At 38.6% G+C, this 20,307-nt stretch overlaps 1 protein-coding gene across 1 annotated transcript in view; it reads right to left on the reverse strand.

Moving 5' to 3' along the window:
* The window catches only part of ZSWIM6 (zinc finger, SWIM-type containing 6), a 307,528-nt gene that overhangs the window by 52,867 nt on the left and 234,354 nt on the right, over window positions 1-20,307 (reverse strand). Inside the window, exon 5 of the mRNA XM_006891537.1 lies at window positions 15,377-15,527. Within this exon, the coding sequence (XP_006891599.1) occupies window positions 15,377-15,527 (151 nt within the window). The remainder of the gene's footprint in view (window positions 1-15,376; window positions 15,528-20,307) is intronic.

Genomic DNA, 20,307 nt, shown 5'->3' on the forward strand with positions numbered 1-20,307 from the left:
ACACCCAACATTGACAACCCTGTTTTATAAGAAAGGGCAGTAGTAGTTCCTTTTCACTGTTTCAAATGTAGAGAAATAAAAGCAGTTATATATGAAAAATTTAATTTTACTTTTAAAATAACATGTTTATTCTTATGCCATCAGAGTAGGAAAAGTAAAACAATCACTTTTGGTATTTCCTAGAATTTCACAGTTATAAAACAATTCATAATGTTTATCGTATTTAATTTTGTTCTCAGAGGCTATTATAACAGACTAAAATTTCATGCATGATCCAATTAACTAATTATACTTATTTAGAGGCCATGAAATGTCTAAATGTAGTCACAAATAGGAGATCACTGGCATAATTAGTTGTTCTGGCAAAATTGTAGTCAAAATTTTTCGGGTCAGAGCACACTAAAACAGTGACCCTAATTATAGCATTGTTTTTAGTACAATGAAGCCTTAATCTAGCAGTCACCTGATGTTTGAGAAATAAATTTAACTAGTAAAAACATTCTTAATACCCTAACTTGGGTATATTACTTTTTAATTCATTCAAATACTTCTTGTAAAATTTTAATAAAACCTTAGAGATACTATAAAGAGAATCATTTAGATTGCTTAGATCAACCAGAGCTGAATTCTCAACAAAAGAGTAACCCAGGTGGTTATAATTCAACCAGGTTCAGAAAATTCTGAAGTAAAAGGATCATCTTTTTGTTGTCAAGAAAGAAGCCACAGCTATTTCCCAACTTGAAATCAGTATTCTTGAACAATATTTGTTTTGCATAAACCTGTGGTCCTCTCTGATATGCAGTCTTCCCATTTGACTTGTCAGTGCTGCAGGGTCAACATGCAAGATCCATCAAAAACAACCCGGCCTCATTAGATGGTTGGATCTATAAGAATTCATCTGAGGCAGCTTCTCTACCCCTCACCATGGCTATCCTTCTCAACTGAAAGAAAGAGGAAAATGGAGGGAATCAAAGAAAAAAAATTGAGAAAGAAGAAAAAAAGCTAAAAAAACAGGAGTTCTACTTGGAAATGCAGAAAGTGTAGCCAACAGGAGTCAAGGATGTGGAGTCAAGTGACCTGCAAGAACACTTCACATATTTTTTGCTCTGGGTGCTGAATTATCTTCACAAACAGTTCCTGTGTCACCTAAACAGTCCTGACATTAAGGATCCAACTCAAATTAGAATTAACTAATTGCAGAAAAGACTCTTTAGATTCCCGCCCATGCTCTTCTCCTACAGCTTTTCTGTTAAGCCTGCTTTGTGTATATATAAGATGTGCATGATCTAAGTTATTTCAATCCTCAAAAGCAACCACATCATGTCCATCTTACAGATAACAAAACTGAGAGGATTAGCTTAAATATTTAACTTAGCCAGGACTTGTTCTTGTTGTTATGTACCGCTGAGTCATAAATTACTTGTCGTTGACCCTCCAGCCTGTATTCAGAGGTGGTTGATTGCATAGGGGGAGAATGCCGATCTTTCTCCCTTGGAGCAGCTGGTGGATTTGAACTGCATGCCTTTGGGATTGCAGTGCAACTTCTTACTAAGCCATCAGAGATCTCTAGTACACAGTAAATAAAAAGATCAGAATCAGTCTTGAGCAATTTCTGGGTCCAATGTTCATGTTTACAATAATCTGGTTGAAAGCTTTTAAAATTGAAAAATCAAGTTTAGCTAAGTGTGGTAATGGTGTCATAAAATATATCAAATCAAGACTCCAATTTTCTGAATCATATTCAATATGGAAATGCTGAGCTGTTAGGTCATTTTGAGTCAGCTCTGCTTCACAATGACCCTATGTGTAACAAAACAAAACCCTCTGCTATCCTGGGACAGCCTCACAAACGGTGCAGCCCATGTTGCAGTTCCTGTGCCAATCTACCTCACTGAGGGTCTTCTCTTTTGATACCCCTCCACTTTTCCAAGAATGAAGTCCTTTTCCAGGGGCATTATCTATCCCTGCACACACCCCTCCTGATAACATGCTCTGAGTGGGCGATCCAGGGTTTTACCATCCTTGCTTCTAAGGAGGGCTTGGGCTAGATTCTTGCAAGCCAGATTTGTTTGCCTTTTGGTAGCCTGTGGTCTCTTCAATATTCTTTCTCAACATCAAAGTTCAAAGTATCAATTCTTGCATATTTTTTATTCAATGTTCAACTTTCATCCAAACATGAGCTGAACATACCATGGCTTGAGTCAGGTGCACTTTACAGTCTTTAAAAGTAACAATCTTGCTCTTTAACACTTCAAAGAGGTTCTTGCCAACAGATTTGTCCAGTGTAATATATCACTTGACTTCCTGATTGTGGCTTCCATCATTGTTGATTGTAGATCCAAGCAAAAGAAAATATCTGTTAATTTCAATATTTTCTCCATTTATCATGACATTGCTTCTTGGTTTAGCTGGCAGATTCCCCCTGCCCCTCCCCCATTTCAAGGTGGAATCAATCCACACTGAAGATTACAGCCTTTGAATTTCATCAAAAAAGCATTTCAAGTCTTCCTTGTTTTCTGCAAACAAGATTGTATTATCCGCATATTGAAAGTCTCTGATGGGTTTTCCTCCTCCTGATGTTACAGTCTTTTTCATATATTCCAGATTCTCAAATTATTTGTTCAGCGTCTCCAGAAACTCTATGAACTTTGATAAATGTCGATCATTGTAGAGGGGTTTCAGGCCTTTTGTTCATAGGGTTGCTAGGAGGTGTGCTTGACTCAAAGGCAATCAACAACAACAAAAACATATACCAAATCAATTTGGAGAAAGGATACAACCCCCGCACACACCTTTCCTAATTATAAACTATACAGCAACTTCTCTTTCTGCTGAAATGACTCCTTGATTTATATACAGGTTCTGCATGAGCAAAATATTCTGTAATTCTCAATCTTCTGAATATTATCCATAATTTATTATGACCTACAGAGTCAAACGCCTTTGCATAAATAAAGCATAAGCAGAGATCTTTCAGGTACACTCTGCCTTCAGCCAGGATTCATCTGATGTCAGCAATGATAAGCTTCATTCCACAGGCTTTTCAGAATTGAGCTTGAATTTCTGACAGTTCCCTGTCAATGCACTGCACCAGCTGATTGTGAGCAAGCTTTTGTTTTACTTTCATGTGATAGTAATGCTGTTCAATAATTTCTTCATTCTCTTGGATTACTTTTGCCTTAAACTGTTCAATCTAATACTTGAACAAACAAATATGTCTTCAAGGAAATAAAACCAGACTGTTCCTTAGAGGCAAAGATGGTGAAATATCTTTGTCTCACTAACTTTGAGCATATTTTCAAATATGGAGGAGGAAGCAGTTCTTGGAGAGAGACACCATGCTAGGAAAGGTAGAGGGCTTCTGTGAAAGGGAGGAAGACCTTCAAGGACATGAACTGACACAATGACTATCACAAAGGGCTTGAGTAGAGAGGACATATGAGGATGGCACAGGATAGGGGGAAGGTTCAATTCTGTAGTTCATAGGATCAATAGGAGTCATAGTAGCCTTGTAACAATGACAACAAATATCTAATAATTGGATTACCTTTTGCTCTTGGGTTACGTGTTTCTTGTCTAGATTGAAAGCTTCTAAATGATAGAGTGTTTTCAATTGTTATTTGGGACTGTTGAATTGGAACCGACTCACTGCTGACCTCCCACTGGGTTTCTGAGAGGCAATAAACTGCACAGGAGGAGACCGCCCATCTTTCTCCCTTGGAGTAGTTGGAGGATTTGAACTGCATACCTTTATCACTCACTAAGCCACTACAACTCCCTAGTGTTCTTGATGTTGATTGCCTTTGAGGTGAGCACAACTCATAGTGACCCCAAGAACAAAACACCTGAAGCCTTTCGATAATTATCGCCATTTCTCAAAGTTCATAGTTTCTGGAGGCATGTTGTTTAGAGGAAGTGGATGTCACTCCTGCTTCCAAACTTGTCTTAAACTGGGAGCTCCACCAAACACCTGTCCACCGTGGGTAACTGTGATGGCATATGACACCCAATGGCACAATATTCAGCTCACAGCAAACAGTTGTTGTGTACTATCAAGTCGGAATCAACCCATAGCTGACCCTCTTGCAGGTTTTCAGAGGCAGTGAATGCAATGGGAAGAGAATGATTCTTCTTTCACAGAGGACCTGGTGGATTCACACCAAGAGCTTTTAGGACTGCAATGCAGCTTATCACTTAGGTTGTTGTTAACTTCCCTGCACTTTTGGCCATTAGTTCACCCACTACTGTTAAATGCTTTCAAGTTAGAACTGATGCATAGCTAACCCACCAAGGGGGTTTCAGAGTCTTTAAAACACATGGGAAGAGACTGTACCGCTCCTCACCACTAAGCCACCAGCGCTCCCTTCCATCACCCTTATCTACCAAAAAGTGTTCTTCTGAGTCACTGGGACAATACTTGCCATGGATAACCAATTCAGGGCAACAGATAATCAGTAATCACACTAAAATATAAATTACCAATTGCTAATATTACAGAGCTCCAGTGCTCATGTAAACACTCTAACACTGTAATTGTGTAAGAATGCTAGGAAGAGTACTTGTGGTATTACCAGTCTGGAACAGCAGTTTTATTCATAAAAACAATTTCTTAATGCAGTGACTTTTTCTATGAAGTTTAGAAAGAATCGGTGATGGGTGCTGGGTTTCTTGGAGAACAGAATGTTTCATTTTGCTCTAATTCATTCTATTACTGAATTAAACTTTGATGTATTGGTCTTGACAAGTGCTTCATGCTGATTGTATTGTGTATGATAGCATAATCACTCCCCATGCATTTCCCACTGGCTGGCTGATTAATGCAATAGATTACCTGCAGCACTGATGGCAAGGGGAATCACTGCCTCCTGTACTCTAGAACGTGTATTTTTCTATCTCCACCCAACCCCCTGCCTTTGTGAGTGTATATACACACAGGCACCCACAAATATTCAATAGTATATGAGCAAAGTACACTGAATAAACCAGGAGAATCACATACACATACATACATACATACATACATACATACATACATACATACATACATACATACATAGAAATGTGAGGACAGAGGGAAACTGAATCTTTTCAGTCATTGTTTTCAGCACCAAAAATACTTGATGCTTAATTTTTACAAATAATCATGCATTGTTTTTATTTACAGACATCTACTGGCAACAACTATGTGTTTAACACATTTTACCTGTATTTACAGAAAAATAAACTTTAAAAAACTAAAAACAAACACATTATTTATAAAGTTCTAACTAGTAGGAAGGGAGGAAAAAGAGAGGTGGATAATCAAATAGGCACTAATACAAGCAATAAAAAGAATGGCTGAGGGGGAGCTCTGGTGGCCTAGTGGAAAGAAGCTGCACTGCAATCCCAGAGGCGCATGGTTCAAATCCACCAGATGCTCTGTCGGGGAAGGAGGGACAATCTCCTCCTGTACCAGTCAGATCTGATTTGATGGTACACACAAATAATAAAATAAAAATGTAAAAAAAAAAAAAAGAATGGCTGAGAAATTAGTTTAAATGTACCAATAATGACAGAAGTTAATGACATGACTATTAAATACAGTGAGTAGTTCAAGAGTTTCAAAACAAACACATGTCATGAACTACCTGGCCTAAATCTCAGGATTCCTGAATGTTTAACGTTTGGCACTTTATTTTCTGTAAACTCATTTTGCTTAGTGAACAGGTTGCTGGGTGCACTAACCTACTATTTAAAGGGCAGGAGTTAGGGGAACAGAATTTTGTCCTCTTGGGAATATTTTTAAGATATTCCCTCTAAAAATTCCAAGCTAATATTTGGTTTTGGTGCCCTGTTTAGCTCTTCCCTTCCAACCATCTTAGTCCTTCATCCATAAAGACTGTGGTTTCTAATCTAAGCAACCTATGGCATAAGTCTCTAAGTATAACCCTATTTTATTAATTCTTTCTGGCTTTCTCAAGGTTTGCTACTGTAGAGCTTAAAATTTACAAATACATCCCAGAATTGAATAAAAGGGACAACCTAAGGTCAAAAAAGCCTACTCGGTTTCAAAATCTGTGTTTCTATTTCAAAAATTACTAAAATATCAGAGTGTAGAAGGAGTTAGCTACGCTTAGGACAATTACTACCCCACTCCTGGCTACTGTACTACCAGAAAACCTGAGAACTAGTACCAAGATCAGTCACCAAATGATCCAAATAAGTTAATGTCAAAAGGTAGAGGCCACTGTTGAGTTCCTTCATACTTCAATTTAAAACTGTTTAATAAAACATTGGAATGTTGTGCAATTATCAAGTGCACTGACCGCAGCAGTCTTACATAAATTCACTTGCTGGAACTCACTTATTAGCTTGCCTTTCCCAAAACTGTATACAATTACAGGTATAATTTTTAAATATTTCTACCTTGCTACATCTACCTCTAAGAGGAGTGGCTACTAAAAGTCTGTTGAAGACAGCGATTATCAAGCACACGTCTTTAATCTGAGACTCCCTTGTCCTGACAAGGCCCAGTGTGTGATGTAGTGAAAGTCACACTGCTGACAGGAGACCTGTCTCAAGGGCCTCCTCGGACTCCAGGGGCTCTGCTCTGTAGGGCTGTGTTAGAACACCCTCTGCCTAAGCAATGGCCACTTCTCATTTCCTTGGGTGCCTCTTGCCTGCATTAATCTACCTAATGTGAAATGGACTGCGAAATGTTTCTAAGATAGCTTGCTCGTGCCCAGCACAGGACAATGCAGCCCAGCATTGCTTCTGCTATCCCTTGGCTTCAGCTTCTTCCACTCAGGTTCCTGGCATCCCTGACTCCCTGTGAAGCCCCTGGGGATCCCAAATGGCTTAAAATGAAGCTTCCAAGACCTCATTCATTTCCGTATGCTGCCACTTTGGGAATGTGTGAAGAAACGTGGAAGGAGATTCTCCCCAGCTTCTTCACCTCCACTGCCACTCACCTACCACGGAGTGCTCTGTATCCTCTCTGCAGGGAGGGGGCTAACTCAGTTCCTTCCAGGCAAGAGTAGCTGTTCTTTGTTGTTAAGTGCCATAGAGTTGCAGGCGACTCACAGCGACCCTATGAAGGAGAGTCCTCGACGCTTGGGTGTCTTTCATCCTCTCTCCAGGTTCATAGGGTTTGTGGAGGCAAGCTATATGGAAGTGGATGCCACTCCTCCTTCCACGCTTGTTTAATTGGGAGCTCCACCCCACTCTCAGTCCACATTGGGTAGCCAACCATTAACGCATTTGACACATCCCTGTCACAGGGTTTAGCCTCACAGCAACCACAAGAGACCGAGGACGGCAACTTGTACAACAGGGCTATACGACCTAGAGGAATGTCTGAACAAAAACAACGAAAGACAGGCCCGAGGGCCGCAGATTAAAAGTCAACCACCTTTGGGTTAGTTGCATCACTTTCTGTCCACTGGGCCAGCTGATCTCTCTCTCTCTATCTCTCTCTCTCTCTCTGTTGATGAGGGGGCTAACTCAGTTCCTTCCAGGCAAGAATAGAAGTACGCTTCCTAAATTAGTACACTTAGTCAAGATAGTACTTAGTATAGTTTCTTTTTTTTAATTTTTTTATTATTATTTTTCATGTATGTACCATCAAATTGGATCTGACTGGTAGTCAAGATAGTACTTAGTATAGTTTCTTTTTTAAATTTTTTAATTATTATTTTTCATGTGTGTACCGTCAAATTGGATCTGACTGGTACAGGAGGAGATTGTCCCTCCTTCTACAGCAAAGCAACTGGTGGATTCGAACCATACACCTCTGGGATAGCAGTGCAGCTACTTGCCACTAGGCCACCACAGCTCGCCCTTAGTGGAGGTTCAATGAGTGAATAGTACTAACGTAGGAAAGGTAAGAAGTTTTCTAGTTTTCTGAAAATTTTTGTGAAGAAGAAAGGGCACATTTTACCAATTCTGTCTTATTTTTATTAATCGTCAATGTGGGAAGAATTATTTAAATACCATGTACTCAAGTTCATGGTACAAATGATGTTACCAACAGATTTCTTAGAAAATATGAAACAGGGACCTACAGAGCAGCTTAATGCCTAAACAAATCTCTGTAGTCTATATTTAGAATTGCTGTAGTTGTTATGTACTGTTGAATCGGAATCCACTCAGCGCTGATCTCCAGGGAGTTTCCAGAGGCTCTAAATTACCCAGAAGGAATCTGTCCCTCTCTCACGGAGCAGTTGGTACATTTGAACTGTATGTCTTTACGGGTGGTAGCACAACTCCTTACCATATAATGGAGTGATCTCCAAATATTTTCATATTTTGTTCAACTGGACAGCTAAATAATTTAGGCATTAAATGTTATTCACTCGTGAATTGTGGGCAAGTTAGAACCAACTCATAGCTGAACCTCCAGCAGGATTTCAGAGGCAGGAGATCACATAAGAGGAGACTGTCCATCTGTCTCCTGTGGAGCAGCTGGGGGCTTTGAACCTCGTCCTTTTGGGTTGTCAGTGCAATTACTTACCACTAAACCACTAGAGTTCCCTTTAAATGTCATTAAGACTCTAATTGGTTAGATAATATGATCAAATAACCTGTAGAAATATCTTCTAATCATGAAGATCTAGTTCTTATTAATGTGTATTTTAAAATTTTCTCTTTATTTCTACTCTTTCTCATTCATTATACTGAATGAATAATTAAACTCCATTGACTTCCATCATGAACAGGATGGCTGATAGCATTACACTGGAAGAATGCATCAGTAATTTACTCACTATATAGAAATATGCGCTCTTTTAGTTAACTTTTGACCCAAATTAGAAATTATTCTGCCAACATAAAAAAAAGAGAAAAAGCCCCTCTTCCTATCTCACAACAGGGCACAGCCCAGAGGACTTTGGCCTAAGAACACAAAGCTCTCGGTTTCAAGACAGAAAGCAGCAGGACCACACAGAAAGAAACCGGGCCTCAACAATGAGGCCCCAGAAGCAGATAGGCACTCTGAGCACAGTGCTAGAGGGAAGCAAAGCCTCCCAAGAAACACAATTGACAAAGCCTCTGCATTTAGAGTGAACTCAGAATAATGAGGGAGATGCAGGGCTCAGCCGGAGCACATAACCCCATTCCAGGGGAGAACAACCTATGTGCTGAATGGGCCTGTAGAGATTACCGATCACAGGAAGTACCAAGTGCTGGCAACTATATCACAGTCAGGACCTGGTGCAGTTCAGGGCACATACAGTGAGCTAAGAGTCTTCACTGGCTTCTTACCAAAGGACACTGGAAAATGAGATCAAAATTCTGCTGAAATCCATCTGTACTATGTGGTATGCTTAATTATATAACACAGTGCTCCGTCAACAGCATGCATCAATATGTCTGCTCTGTCAAAGAGTCTGACGTTAGTCCCCATAAACATGGACACAAATGGTTACTAGACTAGTTAGGCTGAGCCTTCAATCATGGTACCAAGGGTTTGCACACCAGGCCAAGAGGCAGATGGCTGATGTTTCAGGACAGACTTCCATCTATGTAAGTCCCACTTTGCCATTATTTTACTTAGAGACCACATGGCAGAAATACATTACAGTCTTAAATGCTGAAAATTAATTAGAGATACTAACTTGGTAGCTGTCTTTGAAGTCAATGACTAAAACCAAACCTAAACCCACTGAAGTGAGGTCACTTTGACTCATGGAGACACTCCACTGAGTTTCTGAGGCTATATCACTGTCTTATTTTTCTCTTATGGTTCTGAATGGCTGGCCTTTTAGTTAGAAGCCCAACACTTAACCCACTATACCAAATCAATGATGCAAGAGGTCAAATTCCTATCCTGCTATAGTGACCTCAAGCAAGTTAGTTAGTTAGTTGCCTTAAGCTTCCATTTCCTTGACTGTGAAGTCAGAGCTATTAATAACTGCATCCACCCCACAATGTTGTCTTAAGGATTAAATAAAATAATACATGCATTACATTGTGTGATTGGTAAGTCAAGTGTTGGTGACCATGTTATTACTAAGTAATTGGACCACTATAGGAAAGAGCAGGCATGTTGTTAAGAGAGGCTATTCCTTGGAACGGAACATCAGGCTTGGAAAGGCAAAGGACTGGCAAAGGCGAGGAAGACCCTGACCAAGTGGACTGTCACAGTGACTGTCACAATCGACTCCAGTGTGTCTGGAAGTGTGAGGACAGTACAGAATAGGACAGGGTTATTCAAAGAGTCACTATGGATCATACTTGACTCAATGGCACCTAACAACAACAACAACAACAACAATAGGAAATAGAAGAAAACAAAAATCTTATTTACTCTCTCTACTTCTTTTCCTCTGTAAAGTAATGATGAAGAACAGTGAGTTTTGGTTAAAAAATAAAAAAAAGATAAACTTTGTGATAATGAATTCTCTCAAAACACAATGCCATCAAGTCAGGATTGACTGAGTAACTGCACAGCTCACTCTCTAATGGGTTCCCAAGACTGGAAAGTGCATGGAAGATTATCCCTTTTTCTCCCAAGGAGCCACTAGTGAATTCAAATTTCCAGAAAGATGTGACTTTTGGGTTAGTGGAGCAACTCCCCACAAATGAACTAGAAGGCTGTAAACCATTCCACAGTGAACACAGCTTTGTAGTTGTTCACGTTACTTCTCCCTTATGGAATGTTTTTCCTGTCCTTTCAATTCACCCTCATGTACATCTTGTAAACCCACATTCAATTTTCACAAATCTTACTAATTTGTAAATGACGAACTTTGATTTCTTACACATATAGAACCTCCACAGCTGAGGTAAAAGGTGTATCTGAGTCACTGGAGATTTGGCCTTTTGTTAGCAGCTACACATGCAATTGATCATGCCAACCAGAGCACCTTTCTCCAGAGAGAGCAAGTGCTCAGTACATACTGAAATATCACAACAATATTTATGGAAAGAAGATCTAAAAAAAAAAGTCACCCCTAGTGACATATGGTGATATCCCTTTATTCTACTTGTGCTCTACAAGAGAAATGGGTAGGTGGTAAGCAATCTCTGTGATGTATTTAGTTAAGATTAGCAGTGCAATCCCTACAGACCAGGCCATCAGAGCTCCCTAATGTAGATAAAAGGTTACAATATATCCCCTTATCTCTTAAGAACCCCACAGTAATTCAGTGTGAAGAGATAACCATTAGGTTAACACTAGGTAAAATTACCACCCATTAGCACTGTTGGTTTGTTTGGTGTGTTTTTTTTCCAGCCAAGGGTTATTTTCATTAAGTGCTCTCTGGAAATTATGCATTTTATTTAGTAGGAAATTTGACAGAAGAGGTGTGTGGTGTATTATTGTTGTTAGGTGCTGCCAAGTTGATGCTGGCTCATAGTGAGGATCTATAAAATAAAACAGAACTAAACAACCACGGATCCGGCTCCATTTTCACCATTTTTTCCCTTAATGCAAAGCCATCTCCTTAAGAGGCTTCTTTTTTTTCAGATCCTCAACTTTCTCAAACATGTCATCTTTTTCCAGGGACTGCTCCTTCTGACATGTCCAAATATGTGAGATGAAATCTCGCTATCCTCAGTTCTAAGGATAATTCTGAAAGATCTCTCTTCATTGAACCTCTCAGCCTCTTTCCAATGATTTACAGCCTCCACCACTGCAATGGAGTTCTCAGTTTTAAGATTTTGTATTTAATTTTTCTAATCACTGGTTATAATTCAACGTCATTCATCTTGAGAACATTACTGTAGGTTTGGGAAAATTAGCACCATAAAAAGTAAGTAACATTAATATCTTGAAAGGAGATTCATGCTCAAGATAAATGTATCTGCAAATGAGACGCACTAAACAGGGTCTTAATAGTATGCATTTGTATCTATCTCCTATTGCATTATTAAAATCAGTAAGTAAATCACAAAAATTAACTCAGACCAAATGAATATCATAAGCACTTAGTTTGGAAAAGTGGAATTGAAAATAATCAACTGCTTTGTTAGCTGGACGAAGGGAAGAAAAAAAATGGGCCTGTTGCTACTTCAATTAAGTCTGAATAAATAAATTTTAAAGCTAAAAATGGAAAAGTTAAAAATTAATATGCATTTTTAAAACTAATTCTTAAATATCAACACCATTAAGTTTTAATAAATTACATATATCCAGAAAATAATAGATCTATGGAGGGGATTATCTGATCCTACAGGGGAAAAAAATTTTTTTTGTTAGCTCTTAGCCAACAACTTGCTGGTTCCAAATCCCTCTGCCAAGAATCAGTTACTTGGCTGCTGGCTAAGACACTCTTACTTGTACACTTTCATCAGATTAAGGTTTCCATGCCAGAATTATTTTTTTTCCCTCTCCCAGTATACTGGCCATTGCCAGAAATGGACCCATCGAATCTACCGGTGCTAAGGAGTTAAGCATCTAAGATTTAATTTAACAGTTTCAGCTTTATTAAGCTGTCACAGAGCAGCCCCACTTTGATAACAGTAGCTGCTCCAATTATGGCTTGGTTTAGGGTTGACAAGTATAATGATTCATTCGTGGCACATGAGAAGCAATAAAAGGTTGTTTTGCATTACAGCTTTAAAAATGTGGGCACTTTTTTCATTTAATTTGTCACTTAGCTTTTGCTAAGAGGACATTTAAATTGCAGTAAAAGGCAAATGGGGCTTTTAGTTTAAATGTAATCCCCATATTTAAATGATCTGTAATGGCGCAGTGTTGGAGTGGGAACACTATTGTCTCACAGTGGGTCCTGATGGTGACATGTGACATTTGTATTCAGGTCCTGTATTATCCATGTGGCTAAAGGGCTTCCAATTTCATTTCACAGCCAGAAGCCTGCAGAAAACACCAATTAACTTGCAGATCCCATTTGCCGACAAAACTCAGCCTCTTCTCAATGTCTGGCATCTGGCAGTGCTCAGCATTTAATTCCAAAGCAGAGCCTTGAAGCAATGTGGGCCCTGTGCAGGGGCACAAAGTCAAATTCCACCATTTTATTAAGAAGCAAATTCCTTTCCTTTTGTAGTCCAGAAGCAACTTTTAGCTAATATTTTGGTGAATGACTCTTAAAGATGTGACCATTATTGTCACTTCTACATGGGATTCTCCTTACAACTTCGATTCTGCTGAAGTGGCAAGTGCTCTCTGCGTGATACCAGTACACATAGAAGTCACAGTGGTCTAGCTAAGACTGTGCAGGAGTGGTGATTGGGGGAGTGGACGAGGCATGGTTTGCACAAAAGAGAAGAGGGCAAAATGTGGTCTTCTTCATCCTGGATGAAACTAAAGAAATTGTAGAAAGTTTGGTCCATTCTTAGAAATTAAGTCCGTCAGAAGGTAATACTAGAATCACTGGGTGGAAATTTCCACCTAATGGAAACGGTATTTTTGACTGAGGGATAAGGTATATAATTTTCAAAATCAACTTGAAAAGGTAAGATGTGAACAAGAATTGAATGTGAACATTCTATTTTAGACTAAATGACAAATGATGGGCTTTTTTTAGTAACCCGAAGTTTTTAGTTCCTTCCTAAAAAGTTCTTTGTAATGCTAAGCCTCTCTAAGAGCCCTGGTGGCATAGTCTGCAGCACCACACCGCTGTGCTGCTAAGCTAAACACCACAGTCTCCAGAGATTTGACTCCAGCAGGTGCTCCCTCCAGGGAGGAAGATGGACCAGCTCCTCCCTTTGAGGTTTACAGTCTCAGAAACCCAATGGAGGAGCACTGTTAGTAGGAACCAACTAGACGGCAATGAGTGAGGGGAGCTTCTCTTGAGAAAGCCCTGGTGGTGAAGTGGTTAAGCACTCAGCTGTATATCATCAAGTTGGTTGTTCAAATCTACTACCTGCTCTGCAGGAGAAAGATGAGGCGATCTGCTTCCATGACGTCTTTCTCCTTAAAACCCTAGCTTTGCTAGGAGTAGGGATTGATTTGACAAGGGCACTAAGTATCAAAGTTTTTATTCATTTACTCTTACTAGTATTTCTTTCTTACATGATTCTTTCAATTTTGTTTCTAAACACATATCCTTTTTACTTTTCTAACCCAGTAAAGTCAGTATTTATTACACAGTTATAAAACTTTTTGAAAAGAGTTTCATTGTTAAATCACTCAGTGTTCTATAAAAATGTTCTTTTAAAAAAAATACTCCCCTTTTATTTTTGATAGTATTATACCCCTAAATAATCTTTCAATACCATGAAATTCTGTTCCACAGTCACAGATTTGTTTAAGTTTTGATCAGGTCACTACCAGAATTTCAAGTGACCTAGGGAAAGTGTCGGGTTTAAACTATTACAAGAGACTTAAGAAAAAAAATTCCAGGAAAAAACAATCAACAAATACCTGAACATGTTTGGGGGGAAAAGGGAAAATTTTGTGTTCAAATTCTTTGCTAACATGATTCATAACTGAGTCAGACATGTCACTTTATGAAAGTCTGAGTTCTCATTATCTAGATACCTTTTACCACGCTGTAAAATAGTTCATAGAAAGGTTCTTTCTAAGAGCGCATATTACTTTTACAGACAACACTTGACCTGGTCTAGACCATTCACAATGCGAATTCAGATTCAACAAAATGAGCAAGCAATCAGCCTTCAGGCGGATTTATACCTGGGATCAATCCACCATGATGCTGTCCAAAGTTATGTAGAGTTCAGCTACACAATTTCATTGAGACCAGTATCTCCTAATGAGTATATACAGGATTTTCTTCTCATATAATTAATATAAGCACTGGGAAACTGCAAAATTCCACTAGTGACTTACTGATTTCTTGATAGGAAAATAACACAATGTCTCCAATTCATTACTTCCCTAGTAATAAGCATCAGGTAGCACAGTTTACAAAAAAAGTTCCTCATATGTAGCCTTTTACTGAACACAACTAGTGGATTTTTCATGATTTCCACTTATTATAAACCACTGGCTATACTGATTTTTATCACCAGGGATTTGAAAAGTAATAAAAATAACATTTTCCATTCTGAATATCAACTGCTCATTTAAGTTTATAGCAGTCCAAATAAAATTAATACCCAAAATTTGGGCAGAAGGTGGAAACAGACTTCAAATTCTGCCTAACTTGACTGAAATATTAATCTAGTAGCAAAAACCCAACTCTCTTATACACATGAAGCATTTTAACATAACAATTATTTTTCAAATCTATAAAGACAGATTCTCAAGATTCCTTTCTCTAAATCAGAAAATTCTCCAAAACACTAACAAAGTCATTTCCTACAAATGTCAGCTCACATCCTCATTCTTCCTACTTTCCTAACCAGTATATATTGGTAAGAAGTTCATATGAGCAATTATTTTCACCAATAGTTATGGCCATGTTCTTGAAGCATTCAACTGTATTTATTCACATACGACTTAATAGTAATTTATCAGAAACGTTGTATTTACCCAGTTCATCCCAGAGTTGCCTGTATTTGTCAGTCATTGCTGTGCCTTGTTGCCTCCAAAGTGACAAGCGGGGATCGGCCATAAATTGCTCTGTTATCAATGTCAACATGCGGGCGCCATTGGAGTCCCTCATCTTCAACATCTCCCGAACCTAGTGGGGAAAATGGACCTTTAGAAAACTGTTTAAAACCCAACACACAAACAATAAAACAAAATACAAACTGCTCCTATTTCATCCAGGACAGGGTGTTGGGAAAAGTTAAGTCTTTCCAGCTACATTCCTAAAACCTGGGCTCTATCTTAAACAGCAATTTAATCAGAATTTTCTATAAATTGTATTTACATTATGCTTTGGAATTTAGACGCAGAAAAGGAATCTTACTTTCTACATTTTAAAAAATGTTAGTGTGTCCCACAAATCTGGTTAAGAATAAACGATGAAATAATGCTTCATGTGTTCAGCAGACATGTTTTTCAAGGCCTCCTTTAAAGTTCTCTTATCGAAAGCAAGTATACTTTGTGGTTTAAGATCATACTCCAACAAAGTAAGCAACTAGGTAATTCATGCCCTGGCAAACCAGAAAAGTGAAATCTGAAACTGGAAACAGGTGTATGAACCTAACTAGTTGGTGGGAACAAGTTCTAACAAGATGTTGCTGCTTTCATGAGACAAGTCCATAACAGTGCTGGCCTAAGGCAGGGAAAAAACATACTAAGCAAACAAAACAGTGTGACGTCTGCCTGACTCATCAACTGATTGTATTTACCGCCAGATTAGAGGATCTTAAAGCAAGGCCCACTGAGAATGATTTAAGCATCTCCTACATTAAGCTGATAATGTTTATGACAGTATCCGTCCTTCAGGGATTTTGTTTGTTTGGTTTTTCATTTTAAACAGCTTTACTGTGATAGAAAGAGCCATGTGATGGACCCCTAAGCAAAAGGTCAGGAGTCTGAACCCACCAGTTGCTCTGAAGGTGAAAGACAGGCAATTGCCTCCCATCAAGATATGCTGCTGTTGTTGTGTGCTGTCAAGTTGGAATCGACCCATGAATGACCCTCCAGCAGATTTTCAAAGGCAGTTAACGGCACAGGAGAGTGCACATTGTTCTGTTGAGCATCTGGCGGATTTGAACATGATTTTGGGATTGTGGTACAGCTTCCTACCACTAGGCAGCCAGGACTCCCTTATTAAGAAACAGCCTCAGGAACCCCAAGGAGGGTTTCTATGAGTTGGAATTAACTCCACAGAAGTGAGGTTTTTAGTTTTATTGATGATCCAACAGTGTGGAAATTATTTAAAAATATCTCTAAAACACATAAAAGCAAAATCTTGTTGAAGATCATCCAGAAATGACTGGAACAGTTCATCAACAGAGAACTACCAGAAATACAAGCTGGGTTTAGAAGAGGCCATGGCACTGGAGATATCATCTAAATGTCAGATCTTGGCTGAAGGCAGAGAGTACTAGAGGAATGTCTGTGTTTCATTGACTATGCCAAGGCATTTGACTGTATTGATCACAACAAACTGTGAAGAATGAGAACTCCAGATTGGAATTTTTATTCTTCAGATGAATGGAAATTTCAGAACACTTGATTGTGCTCATGCAACACCTATACTTGGGGCCAGGAAGCACTCATTAGAATTATATGGTTCAAAACCAGGAAAGGAGTGTGTCAAGAATGCATCCTGTCTCCATACCTTTTCAATCTATATGCACAACAGATCATTCGGGAAGCTGGACTTTATGAGAAGTGCAGTGTCAGGACTGGAGGAAGACTCATCAACTTGTGTTGTGCAGATGATACAACCTTGCTGGCTGAAACAGAGAAGGGCCTGGAGTGCTTCCTGCAGAAGGGAAAGGGCTATCATTTTCAATATGGATTGAAGCTCAACATCAAGAAAACAAAGATTCTCACCAGTGGGCCAACTGGTAGCATCATGATAGATGGAAAAGAGATTGAGGTTTTTAACAATTACATCTTTCTTGGCATCACAATCAACACTTTTGACAGCAGCAGTCAGGAAATCAAAAGATAAACTATATTAGGGAAATTTCCATTCAAGGACATCTCCAAGTACTAAAGAGCAACAATGTCAGTCTAAAGACTAAGGTGCACCCGATTCAGGCCGTGGTCTTTGCAATTACTTGCTATACATTAGAGAGTTGGACAGTGACTAAAGATGACTGATGAAGAATCGATGCCTTTTAGTTGAAGTGTTGGGAAAGAGTCTTGAACATACCATGATGGCAAAGAGAACAAACAGGTCTTTTCTGGAGAAGGTGAAACCAGGTTGCTCCTTGGAGGCAAGAATTTTGAAGCTCCATCTCATATACTTTGGGCATGTTGCCAGTAGAGACCAGTCCAGATCATCATGTTTGGAAAGGTGGAGGGACAGTGCAAAAGGGGAAGACCTCATATGAGACAGATTAACACAGTAATTGCAGCCATGGGAGTAGGTGTGCTGGAGACAGTGAGACTATCTCAGGTAGGGCAGGGTTCAGAACTGTTGTACATAAGGTCACTATGAGTCACAGGTGACTCGATGGCATATAGCAACATACAATTCACCAATTTACATTGTAAATGCTGTTTAATATATTCACAATGTTGTGCAACTCCTTCAGTTTCTCAGGTAAAAATTTTAATAATTTCTCTCTGATTGAACTTAACTTTTACATACAAAAACCAGTATCTTCCTTTCACTCAGATGGGATTATTTTGCATTGTTAAAAGGAAACAGGCATAGTAGGAGGTTCAAGAACACTCTGGGTCTCAAGAAAAGATCCATTCAGTAAAATTATAAGAACCAGTGACCTACATAAGTTAACTTAGTCTTGCAATTTTAACCTCAAACCCTATCTGTAAGTCCTGACATTTCCCAATGAAAGGACAAAAGGAAAGAAACACAAGTCTAAGTCCCTTTGAAAGAAACCTTAAATGAATCCATGCATTCTCAAAGTGTATAATGCTTTAGTTCAGCAAAAAAAAAAAATTCCAACTGAACCCTATAAATTACTGAAACAATATTACAAGCAATAGAAAAAGAAAAGGAATCCTTTTATTCAAAATGCTAGTTGAGAAAGAGAAGTAGAGGAGAAAATGGCAGAGCCTCAGTAATGTAGCCCAAATCTTGGAGACTGAAGAATCCTGCTTCAGGCTGTATCCTGACAAGAAATGGAATCTTCTCACCTGCTTTAGAATTTAAGCCTTGTAAAGTACAGAAAAGCATTTTACACTAAATCACAAGGGTTGTCCTTCCAGAAGGGTTATTTAAGCAATCCGGAAAAGAAGTTTATTTCTAATATGCATACATTTTAAAGCCATGAGAAAGTGGAGAAGACTAGGAGGACGGAAAGGAATTACACTTACTGGACAGCATGCTGAACAGAGCATTTACCATTTAATCTTCAGAACAACTATGTAAAGTAGACTAGATTACGATCTACACTTTGCAGATTAGAAAACCAAACCTCAAAAAATGAGGGAGTTTTTCTTTTGCTTTTCAAGGAGAGGAGGAAATGGGGGGGAGGGGGGAGGGGTTTGTGCGGGGAGAAGGGTGCAACAATGAATGAATGGAATCCCAAAATCTCTGTAGATGTTCATTGAAATGAAAAATAAACAACCTAAATTTTAAAAAAAAGAAAATTTATCACCCAAAGAATATGGGCAATTGCTAGGATCAGAATGTAGACTTGTTTCTTACTCTTAAACTTATTTAATTTCCAAAATAACATTGTATTGTTACATCACATGACATATAGAATGTATACCACAAGCTCTCTTCCATAACTCCTAACATTTCCCATAAACAGACATAGAAATAGCAATGACAGATTAATCTAATAGTACATTTTCCACACTACTTTGACCAGTCTCAGTATATGCTTGCCTGACACAAGAATATCTAAAATATTTTCTGTGTGTTCAAACATATCAAATCCATACACTGCCAATATATTGAGGGATATGATTTAATGTTTATTTTCATGATAAATATGTAATCAAGTGGTAAGAATCTGCGCAGCAATCCCGAAGGCAAGTGGTTTGAATCCGCCAACAGCTCCGCAGGAGAAGGCTAGGCAATCTCTTCCCATGCAATTAACTGCCTCTGAAAACCCACTGGAGGGTCAGCTATGGGTCGGTTCCAAACCAATAATACACAACAACACTACTCAGTTAACAATAGCATTTAAACTCTTTGCTACTAAGCATACAAATCTCTTAAACAACATTCAAGAATCAGATGATCATATGATATATTACTACAGAGATGAAAAGGTGAAGAAAAATGAGGTTGCTTTCATAGTTAAAAAAGTCATTTTTAAATCCATCTTGAAATACAATATTGTGAATGACAGGATAATGTCCATACACACACAAGGAAGTCCAGTAAATACCACTATCATTCAAACATATGCACCAACAACCAGAGCCAAAGAAGAGGAAACAGAAGATTTCTGTCAACTTTTACAGTCAGAGATTGATCAAACATGCAATCAAGATGCATTAATAATAATAGATGACTGGAATGCAAAAGTTGGGAACAGAGAAGAAAAATCAGTAATTAGAAAACATGGACTCAGTGACAGAAATTAAGCTGGAGCTAGAATGACTGAATTTTGCACAATCAATGATTTATTCATTGCAAATACGTTTTATAAGAAACATAAAGGTTATATACATGGATTTCACCTGATGGTATGCATAGGAATCAGATTGATTACATCTGTGGAAAGAACCGCTGGAGAAGCTCAGTATCAGCTGTGAAAACTAGGCCAGGAGCTGACTGTGGAACAGACCACCAACTACTCATATGCAAATTCAAAATGAAGCTGAGGGAAATTAAACCAAATCCACGGGAACCAAAATATGACCTTGAGTCTATCTCACCTGATTTCAGAACCATCTCAGGAACAAATTTA

Source organism: Elephantulus edwardii, unplaced genomic scaffold (genome assembly GCF_000299155.1).
Source record: "Elephantulus edwardii isolate Elephantulus edwardi_28Jun2011 unplaced genomic scaffold, EleEdw1.0 scaffold00099, whole genome shotgun sequence".
Lineage (NCBI taxonomy): Eukaryota > Metazoa > Chordata > Mammalia > Macroscelidea > Macroscelididae > Elephantulus > Elephantulus edwardii.